This window comes from Choloepus didactylus, chromosome 24, assembly GCF_015220235.1.
Source record: "Choloepus didactylus isolate mChoDid1 chromosome 24, mChoDid1.pri, whole genome shotgun sequence".
Classification (NCBI taxonomy): domain Eukaryota; kingdom Metazoa; phylum Chordata; class Mammalia; order Pilosa; family Megalonychidae; genus Choloepus; species Choloepus didactylus.
The window spans coordinates 845,193-864,052 of record NC_051330.1 but is presented as its reverse complement, the minus strand read 5'-3'; the positions used below and the strand labels follow the sequence as shown (position 1 = coordinate 864,052).

Genomic DNA, 18,860 nt, shown 5'->3' with positions numbered 1-18,860 from the left:
GGAAGGAGCAAAGCTGGGATGGGTTCTGGTATCAGTGGGTGAGGGTGCATGCGTCCCCCCTGGGCATTTTAACTTCAGTGAGCCCGGACTTTCCCCTTTCGCTTAAGCCAGTTTGGGTTGGGGTTTCTGTCGCTTGCAACCCAGTGCTCAGTGATACATGTGTATGAACAGCACTCCAGGTGGTCCAAGTGGCTTTTTCCATAGGTTTTTATTGAAATGGTTAATAACAGCAAACCCCACACATATAGGTATACACTTGGCATATAGGTAGATACCATACAATTTCACTACTTAATTCCACTTACAACAACCTAGGAGTTGTGCTGCCCAGAACATTTCAGAGGGTTTACAAGATCTGATTGCCAAGAAATCAGCTCACATTCTACCTGCAGGTGTTTCGTGTTCTAGACAAAGCAATTCCCCCTACAGTGACGCCCCTCCCCCAATTACACTAATGTTCACTTTTGCTTCTTGAGGATTTGACGTGTGTTGTTTCTGGCACAAACCATCCAATGGTGAATTGAAATTCAAGTGCATAGTTTCCCTTTCGTTCTTTGAGGTGGAAGATAAGTCACTTGCCACATTTAGCAACATCCCAAGCTTCCCCCACCCCAAATTTCCTGTGCTAGAGTTAGAAAAATAGTTCTGTATGCCATCCTCTGAGGTGTTGTGCATAGTTAGCAGTAGTCCAGAGTAAAAGGAGCTCTTTGAATGACCCAAATATGAAAGGGGTAACTTTAATATTTTTATAGAGTATAAAAGCTACTGAGGGTCCAAATCAACGGTGATACCTGTGGCCTGGGGTTGGGACCAATCTCTTGTCCTCCAGGTGAGGGTTTTCCCCACACCCCAAACAATACCTCCTAGGCTGAGTCTTTTCCATTTCCATAATGACCCTTGTTGCGTTCCGTGTCCCCATCCTCAGCTCTGAACCCAGACGCTGGCCTGAGCACCTGCCATCGAGCCCCTTCCGCAGACCTGGGCCGCCGGGGGTCGGCAGCCTCTCTGCTCTTCGTCAGGGGAGCCTTTTAGAACAGTGACGTCCCCAGCGTCACCGCAGGCTGCACCCCAGCAACGGTGTGAAGGGGACTTGGAACTGGGCAGGCGCTGGGCAGTTCTCCCCTCTCAGCGAAGGAAAAGAAACAGCCCTGAAGAGTTAGAGTCTGCTGATCCCTATTGTTAGAAACTTGTCCTTTAACGTCAGGTAGCTCAATTGTGGAGGAAGATCAATCCCGATTAGGATTAACTTCCCGTTGGGCTAAAATGGTGACAACTAGCCCAGGGTGGTCACGGGCAGCTCTAGTTCCCAGTGGCTGTAGAGAGGGCTGAAACCCCACGGCGAGGGGCAGCCCTGCTGAAGGCCCGGTCCGGCCTGCGCTGACCCGAGCGCCCTTAGTGGCCTGGTGGGAGCCTGGCACCAGGTGCTGTGTCCCAGGGGCACGATGAGGGGCACGCTGCAGTGGAGGAAAGCACACCAAGGATGTTCCCTGGCTCTCGGCTTCTGAGCGTGTGGCTTTACTGCCTCTGCGCTGCCTCCCAGGGCTTGCTGATCCCCAGAAAGCCCTCCCTTCCAGGCGGCCGCCCCAGGGGCGAACGCACGGGAAGATCCAACGAGCGGGAGGAATGAGGGGAGCCCTCAGGGGAGGTCTGAGCTCCCCAGCAGCTCTGGGCCCTTCTGAAGGTTTAGTATCCTACCGAAGCATGAAGATTGGATTTTCATTTTTCTTTTGTTTTGGTTCTAAAGTATCTTCTTTCTTCTCCAAGCCAGAGTGAGGAAAACAGAAAGAACAGCTTGAGCTGGGGTGGACTGCGAGAGGGGAGCCCTCTTCAGCCCCAGGCCTGGACTGGATGCCCCCCGGGACCACCAGCCTGGCCTGGGGCACGGAAGAGTCATCCCTCTGCGGCCGAGGCTGGGGGTTCTCGGGGATCTCACCATGGGGGCGGGTGGGGTCCGTAGCCCTGGGGGACACAGGTGACAGCTGTGTCCCTGCTTCTAGAAACCCAGCCCGTCTCAGCTACGTTTCTGGGGGATCTCCCGGGACACCCGGCGGAGCTCCATGGCCACCAGGGGCAAAGGCAGGCAAAGGAGCTGCCAGCCAGGGATGGGGACACCGCGAGAGCATCCGAGGCTCCCGGGAACCCCTCTCCCCCAGGCGCAGGCCCTTGGGCGTCTCCCGCGGTTCTGCGGCAGTCAGGAGAGCCCGACTCCACGCAGGCCCCCGCCCTCTGCCAGCGTCCTTCTGTGTCTGCCCCGATGTTGCAAGGTTTAGAATAAGCACGGTGCTGTCTGGTTCTTCCAAAACGATCTCAACCACATGCAGGGACGTTATGTGACGGAAGAGATCTGTCCCCTTCCCAATGAGCTAAAACGAGGATGCGACAAAGCTTGGGAATGATTTACCCACGAGGCCAAACGAGAGACAAAAAGCTGAAGCGCCTCATTTGTGAACTGCCCTCGACGGAGCCTGGGACCAGGGGACGCTCAGGGCAAAGCCGTCCTAACAGTCACCACCGTGCACCTTCGTGGGTCCTTCTGTCTGTCCCTTACAGGCCGCGCTCCCCAGGGCTTTGTCCCAAGCTGCATTCTCCCGTCCTCGGGCAACGTCAGCCCCACTGTGGCTTCCACCGTCACCGGAACTAACACACCAGGCGCAGCCGATTGCAACCCCACACGAGCGTGTCAGAGCGAGTGAGCGGGAGCGCGGCTTCCCTGGAGGTTTGGGGCACCTGGGGAACGCCCCAGAGCTGGCTGCGATGTCGCAGGCCTGGGCACCGCGCAGCTTTACCCCCCGGCCTCCCGGGACCCCCATGCACGGGCCCCGTCGCCGCCCGCTCCCCTCCGCCAGGCCCGTCCCCGGCCCCCCGTCTGCGCTCCGGGAAAGCCTCTTCCCCGTCCGGACTCACCCCGTCCCACCGTCTCACCTCCCAGCTGCGTGTTTAATTCAGGCCGCTTTTCCAGAGGAGCCAAACTCCTCACGGTCCCTGGAGTCACCTCAGCCCCCCGTGGGATCTGTGCTTGGCACACAGGGACAGCGTAAGAAAGGTCTGTCAATGAAATTAACTTTATAATTCTTATTGTTTTCCTTTAAATTCTATTTCCTGAAAATCAGTGTTTCTGTTTCATGGCATTTATGAGCAGCACCCATTTGTCCAGGCAACTTTATTTCCTATTCCTGAATAATACGAAAGCTTGATGGCAAGATAACACTTCTGACTTCTCTTCAGTTAAAGTCAGTGTCATGTAACACACAGATCAATGAGAGATCGGATGGGATGGGCGAGAGCAAGCCGAGAAGAGCTCAGAAAGCCCACGGGAAACCGAGCCGGTGGAACGTGGTCTCTTCCTCGCCTGAAAGCCTTCCGACGGCATCTCTGGGGAGCTGCGCTGCCCATGCATCGGGAGGTGCCCGGGCACCCGGCCCCATGCCAGGCGGGGGACGCCCGGGAGGACACGCGGCCCAGTGGAGCGCGTCTTCCGTCTTCCGTCTTCCGGAGCAGGACTCGGCCGGCCTGTGAGGTTGCCTCACGCCTGCTGGCAGCCGCCTCTCTCCCTTGAGTTTCCTGGAGACCCTTTCCCAGCCCCGTGCTGATGGCCAGCGGCCACTCTCCTCCGTTCCCGAAGTCACAGGAAAAGGGCACTCCCGGGAGCTCCTCTCTCAGGAGGCGGAAAACCGCCAGGCTGGAAGTGCCGGCCTTCCAAGAGCCACAACTCAGTTCCAGCCGGTGCCCCAGGCCCCGCTCAGCACCCCCGGCTGTGCCCGCCTTTTCCGGGTGAGACACTGCTCCCCGGTTCTGCACCCGCTCCGCCTGGGCCTGGGTGGAGATGGGGGCCGGAGACAGTGGAGGGACGGGGCCCCGCGGGGGAAGACGGCCGAGCCAGCAGCTGGCCAGCTCTAAGGGGCTCACTCTCCTGCCACCTCCTTTCTTCAAACACCCCCCCCCACACCCCCCAAGAAAACGATCAGAGGCCATCGCCCACTTCCTGGCTGATAACCGCCAGGCCGAGGCTTGCAACACCGAGGTGCCAACATGCTGGGGGAAGAAACGCCTCTCTGCACCCCCAGTCCCAACTCCCACGCTGCTCCCCAAACCTCGAGCATCTCACATGGCCAATGGCTCCGAGGCGGCTCGGCCAGGGACTCCCCTCGGCACAGCTGCAGGAAAGCGACGGCTGATACGTGGGATAGATGAGTCCTCCTCTGTACCCCTGAAGTCCATATCCTTCATGGAGAAGTCGGGGTCCCTCCCAACAAAGACAGAAGGCACACCGTAGCTGAGCAGGGACGTGGCCCCGGTTTTCCGGGAAAGCGTGTCCAGCTGCGAGTGGAAGCACGCCTCTGAGTAAACTGCCCTGTGAGAGACGTCCTCTAGGTTATTCCACGGTGACCGTGCGCCCCAGATTTCCCGCAAGTTCAAATATCGTATTAACAGATTTTAGGGGCCTGACTTTTGTTTTTTAATTTATTTTCAAGCAACTTCAACCTTTTCAGTAAAGAAAATGTTGCGAGTGAATTTTAATGCATGTGCCTTTGTGAGATGGCACGAGTCAGAAGAAATGATAATGGGATCTGAGTTTCGGCTCAGGAAAACAAGGTCATGGTATGGGACAGCCTGGAAATAATCAGAATTTAGTCATCTCATTGATCAGGCGAACCAAACCAAACACAAAGGCCGGTGCCCGTCTGGAACCCCAGCAAACGGAGGTCTACTATCCTTTGGAGATACCACCTCCCGCTGCAAATCCCGTGGGCACTGGCTTTCTGCATGGTGCATTCTTGAAACTGCTTATCAAAAATATTTTTATAGCACAAAGACTATAAAAAGGAAAAAACAGAACAAAACAAACCAAAGCCCTTGGTAAAAGGCAAAAAGAAAAAGCTGCCAAGACCTTAAAAATCTGCACTGTTTCAGTCTTGAATTATTAAAAATAAAATACTGCTGCTTGCTCAGAGCAACTTTCCCACAGGCCGCGGCCGCCCGGCTCCCCAAGGGCACAGCTGTGCCGGGGGCATCTCAGCAGCACATTAGGAGAAGACGCTGGTAAGGAGGAGAGTGGCCAGGGTTCACTTCAAATGCAAGTCCCACAGAGTCAGTGGACACGTCAGGGCAGGGGCTTCGGGTGTCCGCTTGGCCAGCTGTGGACTAACAGGCACAGAGGGGCGTCCGTTCTCACACACAGGATGGGAACAGGCTCACCGCTTTACCAAGCTCACGTCACAAGGAGCAGACTAAGCCGGCGTGGCCGTCAGCAGAAAAGACGCCAAGATCTGCCTGAAGAGTTTGGCATCGTGGTTCCGTGTTGGCAGCTGCTCTAAGACATGCTTCTCCCGCGTTAACTGGTGTCGTTCCGCAGCGTGCGAGGGGCAGGTGGCCCTGGCTTCCTCAGGGTGTCGGTTCAGCCTCCTTCTCTGTGGGCCTGGCTGCTGACGCCGAGGCCGGGGGAGAGGCCTCGGCTGGACCAGGGCAAACCGAACAGGGGCGTACACCTGGGGTCTGGTGCAAGATGTTGGGTTTGTCTGCACAATAGAACAGCCAAAGTCGTTTTGATTTGGACAAGTGCTGGCCGCCCCCCAAGAGAGAAGGCCTGAAGGGCTCCTGGGGACCCTCTTTGCAGACTGCTGCTGCCTAGCAGACAAGCCCACAGCTGCGGGGACAGGGGAGGTTTCAGGATATGGTGGTTACACAAGCATCCGTCACCCTACGCCATGCTCGATAAAGGGGTTGGAACACGCCGGTGCGGACGGCCACCTCCCTCCACGCAAGAGCCCCCAGCCCCCAGCACGGCCTGCGTCTCCCTGGTGGGACCTGCAGGAAACCGTGTGGTCTGAGGCCCCGAGGAGCTACCAAAGGCCATGCCGCCCCTCAGCTCCCTCTGCAAGGAGGCCCTGGGCAGTAACCGAAAGGAGGGACAGAGAAAAACACAGAGCACGGCAAGCAGCTGCAACTTGTGATCTGCGTCGGTGAGAAGCATCACCTGCAGTAAGTGTGCATCCTAAGCAGGGATCACAGAAAGTGTTTAAAAACCCCAACCCCGCACCTACGCAGAACAACACGGGATCTGGTTCAGGAGACACCTCCGCAAGAACCTGGGCCTGCCTCTTCTCCGGAAACAGTCATGCCTGGTGGCAGCCCACGTTCAGCAGCCGCTTGGGTGAGTTCTCCGTGCCACGGGGCTCACCTGGGCATGTGGTCGCCTCGGGGGGACGTCGCAGTCTAACCCTGAAACCCCACCTGTGCTCAGACAGTGCTGCCCTTCTTCCAGAACGGGTGCCGACAGGAGAAGACGGAGTAAGAAAGGTGATCATAAATCAAACCACAAAGGAAGTGACCCCGACAGCCCGCATTGTAAAAATCAGGTTTTGTTCTCATCGTACATGTCCAAAGAAGGCTCCATTGTGGAGAATTCGCTTTCGTACACCAGGCTCCGAGGGGACAAAGAGTTTCGATGGAAGAAATGGCCACCTGAAAAAGGAACGAGAAAAACAGGCTTAATAAGTCAGCAGTCCCCCGTTTCCAGCACGGTTTGCAGGAGAGAACATGGATTACCTATGAAGCCTCAAATTTTCTCCACCACGTGTCACAGGTTTTGGTAGTAAGGATATAAGCCTTCGTAAAGATTATAAAGATTTTAAATAACTGCAATGTTCACCAACCGAGGGTGATTCCACATACAATACGTTTGTCAATATTATGGAGGATGAGGCAGTTAGAGCAGTGCGCACGGATATGGAATAACCTCCAAATATTGGGAAAGAAAAATATTATAGGCCACATACTCTTTTCTTGAAAACCTATGATGTTCGATATTCTTAGCCTCACATATTGTCGAGCATTTGCTTTCTGATGCAGCTCTAGCAAACAGCAAATTGAAGGCTGTCTAAGCTCGAAACTGCGAGACTGAGTAACAAGGAATTTTAGGCACTTAACCAGTTTTCTGTACAGCAAAGCGATTTAAGAGAAACTTGTAAGGTGAAGATGAAGACTGAAAACATTCACAATAGCGTCAGTCTTGACTGTTCATGAACGCGATCGTCAGAGGGTCTCACGACGGTGTCTGTGAAGCCCCTTGCTGAGACTGCTGGACTTGAAAGGGGCGTCTTATTTGGGGATGTTTCATTTATTCTTAAAATGCCCTGCGCTGATGTGTTGCCATGGGTAAACATTCCCAATCATCTGTAACTTTCTTCTGTGAATAAAATGTCAAGATTCTTTTGTTTGGTAGAAGAGTCTTAAAAATCTGGATTTTTTTCCTCTTTGGGCTAAAAGAAAATTAATAGATCAGTGACCAAAAGACATGTTTTAAAACTATATATTTTAAATTACATTTAATGAGTAAACTTTTGAGATGTCTGTTTTATTGTTTCAAATGTAATGTACTTTACTTCTCTAAAAAGAGCAGTGTATCCTCTGGCTATCACCAGATTAATTTTCAGCTTGCCTGATAAAGTCTGACCTCATCAGTTACTGCTACAGAGGCTTCATTCTTTCTTCTCTAGGAAGGAAAGAATAAATTGTCCTAATAGACAATGTGCTTTAATTTTCAAAGCTTACCCCTGATTATACTTTTCTTTAATTTTCTGCTTATTCAACCACAAAATTTTATGCTACAATGTCATTTGAATTTTCTTAAATTATATTCCATTATTATGCCAGAGTTTCTGTATTTTAAATTATCTGGAACCAGCATTCATTAAAAACAAATCATATGAGGTTTAAAAAAAAAACCATATATAGGAGAGATTTTCTTGGGGAAGGACAGTGTGCATATTATGGTAGTAACTGTCTTAAAAAGGTGTGTATCAAAGAATGTATTTGTGTATGTACAAAGCCTGGAAGTGTACACACAAGTAACAGAGATTGCTGAGAGATGAACTTTCCACTTTCTACCCTTTTGTACTACTTTGATATATATTTTTTACCATGTGCATATACTATTTATTCAGAAAAAATAATTTAAAAAGATTTCTACGGCCAAGAAAAAAAGGGGATGAGGGGACAAAACTTCATATTTAGGTATACTTTCACAACAGTCCTGCAAGAGGGATATGCTATTCTTATTTCATAGATAGAAAACTGAAGCTCAGGGGGATGAAATAACTTGCTCAAAATCACAAAGCTCAGATTAGAATTCAGGTAAATCTGAACTCAAAGCCAAGTTATCTTTCAGTTTTATATGCTTACTACGGAAGTGACTTGGATTGTAGCTCTGACACAAATGGCAAGAAACACTTAACAGTACTTTAAATGTCCTGGTCGCAGCGCTGGCGATGCCTGGGGTATCCAAGAGCAGGGATAGTACACGGGGAAGGATGTTTCTGACAAGTCAGTCACAGTGTAACTAAAACCCAGAAACTCCCCAAGGACGTTACAGAGGCCCTGCTAGCCACAGAACTACGGTGCTGCCACCACTTCTCCTTCTTTTCAAGAAACTTTAAGTAGTATTACACAGCTGAAGACAGCAAGCCACTTCCCTATTCCCAACAGCACAGCGAAATAACTAAAGGAGCAGACAGAGTCTTAGGAATTATTTTCACAATGGAAACCTCGTGTTTCTGTAATTAACGTAACAATGTAATCTGCCAACCTATACCTTGTTTCTTCTTAGAGAAATTAAATAACGCTCTGGTCTTCTGTTGCTGGTTATCAAGAACCCCCTTTGGGTGAGGCCACGGCGTACCTGGGGCTGTGAACGGGTCCCACCCCCTTCCAAACCCCGGTCCCACTTATTTTCCCCGTCGCTTCAAGCCGAGCGGCTCCACTGCCAGTCAGATGCCCGCGTCGGCTCAGGAGGGGCAGAGCTGGCTTCACCCCCAGGCTCTGGGCTTAACAACTCCTGCACCCCTGACAAAGTGATCCACGACCGGGGCTTTCCCACAGGGCTTTCTTCACTGTGGTAGTTTGAGGCTGTTACGTTCCCCAGAAAGGATCATGTTCCTTTAGTCCTTTAATCCATTGCTGGGGTGCGGCCTATTGTGGGTGGGACCTTATGAGCAGGTTGTTTCAGTTGAGGCTGCCCCAGGTGGGTCTTCATTCTCTTACTGGAGTCCTTTACAAGAGGATAAAAGAAAGAGACAGAAGCAAAAAAAGATGAAAGTAAGAAAAGCTCACAGAGAAAGTCCCCCAGAGAAGCTAACGGGGGACCCAAAGAAAAACGACGAAGGTGCTGAAGCCAGAAGCTGAGAGCAACAAAACCCGGAGCCAAGGAGCAGGAGACGCCACCTGGTGCCTTCCCAGGCGACAGGTTCCCAGATGCCGGCAGCCTGTCCTCAGAGTCCAGGTATCGTCCTGTGGGTGCCCTGAGTTGGACGATTTGACGGCCTAAGGACTGTAAATTGTACACTAGTAACTCCCCACTGTAGAAGCCGCGTTTCTGGTGTCTTGCGTTCTGGCAGCTGCAGCGAAAGGGGCTCTCATATAAAAAGGACTCATGGCTGGAGCCTTTGGAAAGGCTGCAGGGTTCCCAGTCGGACCGGCTGAGGGGCCCGGCCCGCGCACACCCACGGCACGTGCCAAATGCACCCAGGAAAAGGGGCAGGACCAGGGACCAGGCAGTCAGGAAAGCTCCGAGGTGTGGGGGCCTCCCGGGCTGAACAAATAAAACCCACACTGAAGCTTTCACACCATCAACCCTCAGGAGGACTTTCAGGGATCAGTTCATCTTTTCATGCAAGGAAGGAAAGAATCAAACATGACAAGCAGTGACTACATGGCTTGCATGTTCCTGGGCACCACCTTTCTCATTCTCGTGGCCTCTGGGGCTGCTATCGTGATCTTCATTTGCTCACTGAGAAAACCGGGGTTGGGAGAGGCCGAGAGGCTGACTCGGCCAGGAAGGGCCAGGCCAGGCTCACCCCTGGTTCCGGGGCTGCACCTTCCAGCGCATAGGCCAGGCCGAGGCAGAGCACCCGGAAGACTCTGTCTTGTGAGTGTCATTTGGCCGGCCCGTCTAGGTGGAGAAGCAGAGGGGCCGTGGAAACTCCGCTCGTTCCATCCAAGCTCAGCGGGTCCGGCAGCGACAGGAGCCCAGACACCACGCGCAGCGGCTGCTAACTCTCTCGCCCGTCCTGGGCTGCTCATGTCCATTTCCAGATTCGAGAGGATTCCAGCCTGGAGCCCAGTTTAGGTATGGGAGCCTGAAATGCGTGAAATGCATGTGGCGTGCACTCGTGCCCGAGAGTAAATGCTGAGGGGGGTAAGGGAGGTGAGAGAGGAGGAGGAGAACCTGTCAGGAGTGGGGTGATTCCACTGTCACCCACCCGAGGAGCATCTGCCCTGTCCTGAGAGTGGCGTGAAGAATGCGTGAACCTGACGTCCCTCCAGAGTCTCGGTTCCCGTCCTTCCCACTGGCATTTCACTGTGATCTGAGGGATTTTCCGAATGCAGCTAGGGCACATCTGTTCTCCTGCTTTCCCACCCCCGCAGCCCCCCACCCTCAGCTGCAGGCCCCGGACACTCCGGCCGTGACAAGCCCGTGACGAGAAGCCAGGTGCTAGAAACTCGCTGTTTTGGGGTCTGAAGAGAATGAGGTCACCCGAGCCTCCGAGCTCCGAGGGATTCTTCGTGGCTGCGGTGTGCGGTGTGTGGGGCTGGGGGACAGGAGGGGGGCCGCAGGGCTGCCCCGGCTGGGGGCCCCTTCCCTGCTCCATCACGAGCTCTTGTGGCAGCACCAACAGGCCCCACTTGAGGCCGGGGACAGCGACGCACCATCGTTTTCCCTTTGGTTTGCCAAGTCCCGCGGGCATTTTCCTCAAAAGGAACTCCGATGAGAAACTTCAAGGACAAGAGTAAAGAAACTGGATAATTTTTGCAGATTTACAAGTCTCCCGCAGCCTCATCAGAGACGGACGAGGCTGCTGTCGCCAGCTGTCTCCACTCCGGCTGGGTGTTTCCTCGGCCTGGGCCCCGGGTCCCCCCTTATCCTCGGGTGGAACTCGGCTCAGCCCTGCCCCAGCTCCTGCGAGTCCTACCTGCTTTCTGAACTCGGTAAAGAAAGCACTTCCCGAACAGGACCTCAGAAAATTCCCTCTCTGAGCAGGCATTGTTGAGTGGGCAAAAACATGCACGTTGATGGAACCACTGCAGGCTGCTCTGTGCTGAGTGACTTCTTCCCAGTCTCCATCCCTATGGGTTTCCAGAATCTTCCCCATGTCACTGATCCAGCTGTCTTCATCGGATTTCAAGCCCGTGGCCTGTTTGTGAAGGCAGCTTCCAAAGTGCAGCGTTCCACACCGGCACGCCTCGGCCTGCTCTCTTCGGTGGCACCCGTTTGGTTTCAGGGGTCAGTCTGCATCCAGCTGACCCCTTTCCAAGAGGCACGGGCCTCCTCGCCGCCCCCCACTGGGAATATTCAGTCCCGGGACAGCTCTGTCCTCAACCCTAAATCCAAGCCTGCCGCACTTGCCGGCTTTCCTACAGGTGTGCTTGGCACACGTGTCCGCTGGTCAGGATGCCCTCAGTGTGCCTTTTCACGGGGTGAGCTTCTCCCAGAGGCAGAGCACAGTAGCGAATAGAACAGAGAATCCATCTGAACCAGGCCCTCCGCACCGGGACCGGCCCAGCCCCTGGCAAACGACTGAATCTCTCTCAACCTCAGCTTCCTGCTCTGTAAAATGGGGTTTATAATAGGATTAAAAGAGTTAATATACATAAGGCGTTTAGAAGAGTACAGAGTACAGAGCACAAGTAAGAAGTACATGTTAGCTGTCGTTGTGATTATTCATTAACTTAAAAATTAACTGAATGACATGCATACAAATGTATGAACAGTTCGGCTCCCAAACAATTCCTTCTGCCCCTTTCCCATGTCTTCTTCCCAGACTCTGAGTTCCGTAAGGACAATATTTGTGCACCATTTAGCAGCTGCTGGTCTGACAGCCTCGGAGGCTGGAGGATGGACAGGGGTTTTAGAAGACAGACGCTGGGTGGAAGCAGGCTGCCTGGGTCTCAGTCCTGACTGCCACTTCATCAGTGAGTGATCTGGGGAAAGTTACTAGAAACTCCTAATCCTCAGCTTCTTCATCTGTAAAATGTGAAACTGGGATGTTGCAAGTACTGTAAACCCCCGGCATGAGGCTGGCACGGCTTTCTCTTGCCCGGCTGCACAGCAGAATCCTAGAATGGTGGTTCCTAGTTCAGATGGATTCTCTGTTCTATTCGCTACTATGAAATCTGATGCGTAAACTTTCTTGATAAGGAGCTTGGCGTAACTGAGCAATGGGGTTCATAAAAAGCCGAGGAGCCTTCAGGATATTTTTCTCGGCCATCTAAGTCAGGTAAGCATGAAGTCAGAACCCCGGTGGCCGAGGAGGGAGCAGACTCCACCCGTCAGGCCCTGGAACCACTCACCTGTGAGTCTCCGGGAGCCACGTGCCTCCCAGCAGCTGGGGCTGAGCTGTGTCACCCAGAAGGCACGTCCGAGGCTGGCACCCGCGCCTGCGCGTGAGGCTTTGTCTGGAACAGGGTCTCTGCACATGCAATCCAGGTAGGATGAGGTCTTGCTGGAGGGGGCTGGGTCCCGGACCAGTGTGACCGGTGTCCTCCGGAGAGGAGGAGACGGACATAGACCCTGGGGAGAAGGCGGTGAGGACGGAGGCAGCGTGACCTGCCACAAGCCGAGCCAGGGCCCGGGAGCTGCCCAGGGGCCAGGAAGGGCCTGTCTGGAGGCTTTGCAGGGAACACGGCTCTTCCCACAGCTCGACTTCAGGCTCCGGGCCTCCCGAGGTGCGACAGAATAAATCCCTGTTGTCTGAGCCGCCCGGTTTCCAGTCCTTGGTTACGGCATCCCCCCGGAAACGAATGCACCAACTTTTCATCTGTGTAAACCCCGAGGCTGCCTCAAAATAAGATGCTCTTGAAAAGCACCGAGGTTTGTAGCAAAAAGGAAAAAAAAATCTACGCCTCATGTATCACAAAATTTGTCCAAGAAGGGTTGAAACCCTGAAGTATCATCTCTGGTTCACACTCATTTTTGGGCATTTTGTAATTTTTACAACAGTAAACAAAACTCACTCAACTTTACGCACTGCTTCTATTCCTAAAGCCGACTTCTTAGTTGATGGCATCACGCCGATTAAGAAGCAAATGACTGTATTTTGATGCCAATTATAACTTTGGCTCTAAAGAACAAAAATCCACCATGCTTTTTAAGTGTCTATGCACACCCACACCCACGCACACCTACAAATACCGCTTTCATCGTTACTCAGACCATGCTGAATTAAAACACAAAAAATTAATGATATTCACTGTTGGTGGGGAAGTGAAAGGGCAGTGGGTGGTCCCACAGGAAGCTAAGCATGGGGCGGCCACAGGGCCCTGCTACTCCATTATTGGAGGAACTGAGAGCAGGGACATGAGTGGACATTGCACACTGGTGTTTATGGCAGCCATACTCACGATTTGCAATGCACGCAGGTGGCCTAAGGGTACATCGACTGATAAACAGAATGGTGGACTGTAGGGTATAAATATAACGGAATAATGAGTAGTGACAAGAAGAAATGAAGTGGTGAGGTATGCACCTAATGAGTGGACTTTGAGGATAGTATGTTGAGTGGAATAAACCAGAATCAAAACGACAAACATTGTAACACCTCACTAATATGGACTAACTATAACGTGCAAACTCTGAGAATTGAATCTGAGAGCACAGGTTATCAGGGGAAGGCTTATGGTAAAGGTTCCTAGATTGTAAGCTCTTACAGCAGTCACATCTATTCCTGAGTTGTAATGGTTATCTCTAAATTCTGAGATGCTAAGCTGGTCAGTCCCCGGGACTTCGGGTATCTGAGTGACACCTGAGACTCAGAGCCAGAGTCCTGCAGCTATGAATGTCAGCATTACCCCACACAGCAAATGTTAAAAAGGCTGAGAGAGAGATCAGACTTCAGTTAGAGACATGAACGAAATGGACTTGATGAGAGCTAAGGTAAACCAGACTAAAGGGAAAAGGACTGTGTTTTAAAACCTCAACCTCTGTGTGAGACCAAAGGAAGCAATGTTTATTCAGTGCAAAATCTATACTTCCTGTAGCACGCTATATAATTCAACTTGTATGGTCAGTTTACTCAAACACCATAATTACATGGAGCCTTGAATAGGAGGTGAGATCTGGGTGGTTTGTACAGGTTAGCATGAAACCCTGATACCTCCCAGAGTAATTTGGGCAGAGAAGTTAAAGTACTTGCAAAGCCCCCTTGAGGGCCTGGGGGAAAACGTGGAAACCTTCAACTTCCCACCTGGGGAATTCCTGATATTCTCACAAGCACTGGGGACTACCATTGTAGCAGGCCGAGCCCTCAGTCTTGGGGCTTGCCCTTATACAGCTGGTTGCTGCAAAGGAGAGGCGACGCCTGCTTACAATTGTGCCCAAGAGTCACCCCCAGAGAACCTCTTTTGTTGCTCAGATGGGGCCTCTCTCTCTCAGCAGGTAAACTCGCTGCCCTCCCCCTACATGAGACATGACTCCCAGGGATGAGCCTGGACCTGGCACTGTGGGATGGAGAAAGACCTCCTGACCAAAAGGAGAAGAGAAATTAAACAAAATGAAGTTTCAGTGGCTGAGAGATCTCAAATAGAGTCGAGGGGTCATTCTGGAGGGCACTCTTATGCATTCTATTAGATATCCCTTCTTAGTTTTTAGTGTACTAGAATAGCTAGAAGGAAATACCTGAAACTGCTGAACTGCAACCCAGTATCCTTGATTCTTGAAGATGATCGTACAACCATATCGCTTATACAGTGTGACCATGTGATTGTGAAAACCTTGTGGCTCCCACTCCCTTTATCCAGGGTATGGACAGATGAGTAGAAAAAAGGGGGACAAAAAGTAAATGAATAATGGGAGGGGGTGGGGAAGGAATATGAGATGTTTTGGGTTCCCATTTTTACTTTTATTTTTATTCTTATTATTTTTTGGAGTAATGAAAACATTCAAAAAATTGATTATGATGATGAATGCACAATACTATATGATGATACTGTGAACAATTTATTGTACCCTTTGGATGACTGTATTGGATGTGACTTTAACTCAACAAAATTGCATTAAAAGAAACCTTAATGACAGCAATTAATCTCCAACCCACAAAGACAGCAGGTTCAGTTTCAGTGGTTGAGGACTAGTGTTCCCCAAGACATATGGAAAGCCCATCTTATCAGTCTACCTTTGAAAGAAATCTGATTTTGTTTTTTAACTTCTTATTGTAGTAACCAATACAGAGCACAGAATTTCCCATTTTAACCACAAGCAGGTGTACAATTTGCTAATATAAATTACATCCACAATATTGTGCTACTGTAACCGACATGCATCGCCCCTCTTTTGTGATCACCTCAAACAGAAACTACTTTTTAAGCTATTATTCCTTTTTCCTTCCCCACCCCCACCCCTGCCAACCTATAAAACATCCTCTGTCGCCGTGAGTTTGCTTCTTCAAGGTATTTTACATAAGTGAGATAATGCAATATTTGCCTTGCTGTGTCTGGCTTATTTCACTCGATGTCTTCAAAGTTCATCCATGTTGCAGCAGGATCAGAACTTCATTCCTTTTAATGGCTGAATAATATTCCATTTTTTGTATGTTTTTGTTTAACCATTCTTCCACTGAAGGACACTTGGGTGGTGTTTCAGTTTGCTAAGGCTGCTGAAATGCAATATAACAGAGATGGGTTGGCTTTTACAATGAGGACTTACTCGCTTAGAAAATTACAGCTCTTAGGCTGTGAAAATGTGCAACTCAAGGCGTCAACAAGACGATACCTGGACTCTGAGACAGGACAGGCTGCCAGCATCTGGGACTCCTCTGTCACATGGGAAGGCACATGGCCGGCATCTGCAGGTCCTTTGCTCCCGGGGTTTCATTGCTTTTAGCTTCTGGACTCAGTGGCTTCCTCTCTCAGCTTCTGTGGGTTCTCTCTTAACCTCTCCGGGGTTCTTCTCCATGAGCGTCTCCTAACTTCATTTCTCAGCTTCTTTGGGCTTTCTCTGTGTGTCCTTTATCCTCATATAAAGGACTCCAATAAAGGAACTAAGACACACCTTGAATGGGTCGGTCACATCTCAATTGAAATAACCTAATCAAAAGGTCCCAGGCATTACATAGATATCCATTTTTTAGTTTTTAGTGTATTGGAATAGCTGGAAGGAAATATCTGAAACTGATGAACTGAAACCCAGTAGCCTTGATTCTTGAAGACAACTGTGCAACTATATTATGTGACCGTGTGATTGTGAAAACCTTGTGGCTCCCACTCCCTTTATCCAGTGTATGGACAGATGAGTAGAAAAATGAGGACGAAAAGTAAATGAATTATAGGGATGGATGGGGGTATGGGATATTTTTGGGTGCTCTTTTTTACTTTAATTTTTATTCTGATATTTTTTGTGGTAATGAAAATGTTCAAAACTTGATTGTGGTAAAGAATGCACAACTATATAATGGTACTGTGAATAACTGATTGTAAACCATGGATGATTTTATGGTTTGTGAATACATCTCAATAAAACTGAATTAAAAAAAAACTTATGGGGTGCAACAAAAGCAGTGCTCATGGGGAAATATACAGCTGTAAATAACCGTTTTAAAAAAGAAAATGATCTCAAATTCAATAACCTAACTAGATACCTTAAAGAAAAAAAAAAAAAGAACTAAATTCCAAGCAAGCAGAGGGAAGAAACTATATTATGAAGAGTAGAGAAGAAATGAATGAAATAGTGAACAGAAAAAAGAGAAAATCAATGCAACCAAAAGTTGGTACTTTGACAGAGTAAACAAATTCGACAAAACTTTAGCTACCTTGACTAAGAAAAAAAGAAAAGTGCAAATTTCTATAACTAGATATTATAGAGGTGACATGACTATCAAGTTTACAGAAATGAAAAGGATAAAAGACTACTATCAACTATAGGCCAACAAATTGGAAAGTCAAATGATATCAAATAAAAGGAAAAAATTTAGAATCACACAAACTATCAAACTGATTCAAGAAGAAATAAAATATCTGAATACCTATAACAAGTGTTCTAGTTTGCTAATGCTGCCAGAATGCAAAACACCAGAGATGGATTGGCTTTTATAAAAGGGGGTTTATTTGGCTACACAGTCACAGTCTTAAGGCCATAAAGTGTCCAAGGTAACACATCAGCAATCGGGTACCTTCACTGGAGGATGGCCAATGGTGTCTGGAAAACCTCTGTTAGCTGGAAAGGCACGTGGCTGGCATCTGCTCCAAGTTCTGGTTTCGAAGTGGCTTTCTCCCAGGATGTTCCTCTCTAGGCTTCAGCTTCTCTTCAAAGTGTCACTCTCAGTTGCTCTTGGGGTGTTTGTCCTCTCTTAGCTTCTCCAGAGCAAAAGTCTGCTTTCAAAGGCCATCTCCAAAATGTCTCTGTAAGCTGAAGCTCCCCCTTCACCTCCTGTGAGTTCTTCGAAGTGTCCCTCTTGGCTGTATCAAGCTCGCTCCTTCTGTCTGAGCTTATATAGTGCTCCAGCAAACTAACCAAGGCCCACGATGAATGGGCAGGGCCACACCTCCATGGAAATTATCCAATGAAAGATCTCACCCACAGATGAGTGATCACATCTCCATGGAAACATCCAATCAAAAGTCTCCAACCCAATCAACACCAATACGTTTCCTGCCCACACAAGACTGCATCAAAAATAATGGCGTTTTGGGGGACATAATACATCCAAAACAGCACAACAAGTAAGGAGATGGCATCAATAATCCAAAACCTCCCAACAAAGAAAAGCCTGGAACCTCAGGGATTCCTGGTGATTCTGATTCTACCAAACATGAGTTAAGACCAATCATTCTCAAACTACTCCAGATGATTAAAGAGGAGGGGCACTTACTATCTCATCCTAGGAGGCCAGCATTATGCTGATACCGAAGGTAGACGAACTCAATACAAGAAAACAGCACACCAATACCCTTTACCAATTTAGAATCAAAATCCCAACAAAGCATGAGCAAAAAACAAGTTCAGCAGCATGTTAAAGGGATTATACACCACGACCAAGTGGGATCTATCCCAGGAATGCAAAGATGGTTGAAAATACGAAAATCAAGGTAATAGGCTACATTAAAAATTGATGGACATACACCACATGATCATTTCAATTAAGGCAAACAAAGCATTTTAAAAAATCTAACATCTTTTCATGATAAAAACACTAAATGAACTAAGAATAGAAAAGAACTTACTATTCATAAATGAATATATATGAAAAATGTATGAAAAAACCCCCATAATTAATATCACAAACAACAGTAAAACTAAAATCTTTTAGAATATATACAAATGGTGAAAAAGGACATGAAAAGATGCTCAACACCATTAGTCATTAGGACAATGCAAATCAAAACCGCAATGAGATATAATTTCACACCCACTAGAATGGCTACCATTAAAAAACAGAAAATAACAAGTGTTGGAGAGGATGTGGGGAAACAGGGACATTCATTCATTGTTGTTGGGATTATAAAATGGTGCAGCTGTAGAAAAGCTTGGTGGTTCCTCAGGTAGTTAAGTTTAGAATTGCTATATGACCTGGAATCCCACTTCTGCATATATACCCCCAAAAGTTGAAAGCAGGGACTTGAACAGATATTTGCACACTGATGTTCACAGAGGCCTTATTCACAATTGCCAGAAGATGGAAGCAACCCAAAGTCCATCATAGACAAATAGATAAACAAAGTGTGGCATATCCATGCAATGGAGTATTAGCTGTAAAAAGGAATGAAGCTTGGATACATGTGACATCATGGATGAATCCTGATTACATTATGTCGGTGGAAATGATCCAGATACACAAGGACAAATATTGGATTTCATTGATATGTAAAAATAAGCA

The 18,860-nt window shown here is 49.2% G+C and overlaps 1 protein-coding gene across 1 annotated transcript in view; it reads right to left on the bottom strand.

Annotated features, from left to right (window-relative positions):
• Window positions 1-3,052: 3,052 nt before the first annotated feature.
• RNF130 (ring finger protein 130) overlaps window positions 3,053-18,860 on the bottom strand; it is a 144,684-nt gene continuing 128,876 nt past the window's right edge. Inside the window, 1 exon segment of the mRNA XM_037817468.1 lies at window positions 3,053-6,462. Within this exon segment, the coding sequence (XP_037673396.1) occupies window positions 6,353-6,462 (110 nt within the window). The 3' untranslated portion in view covers window positions 3,053-6,352.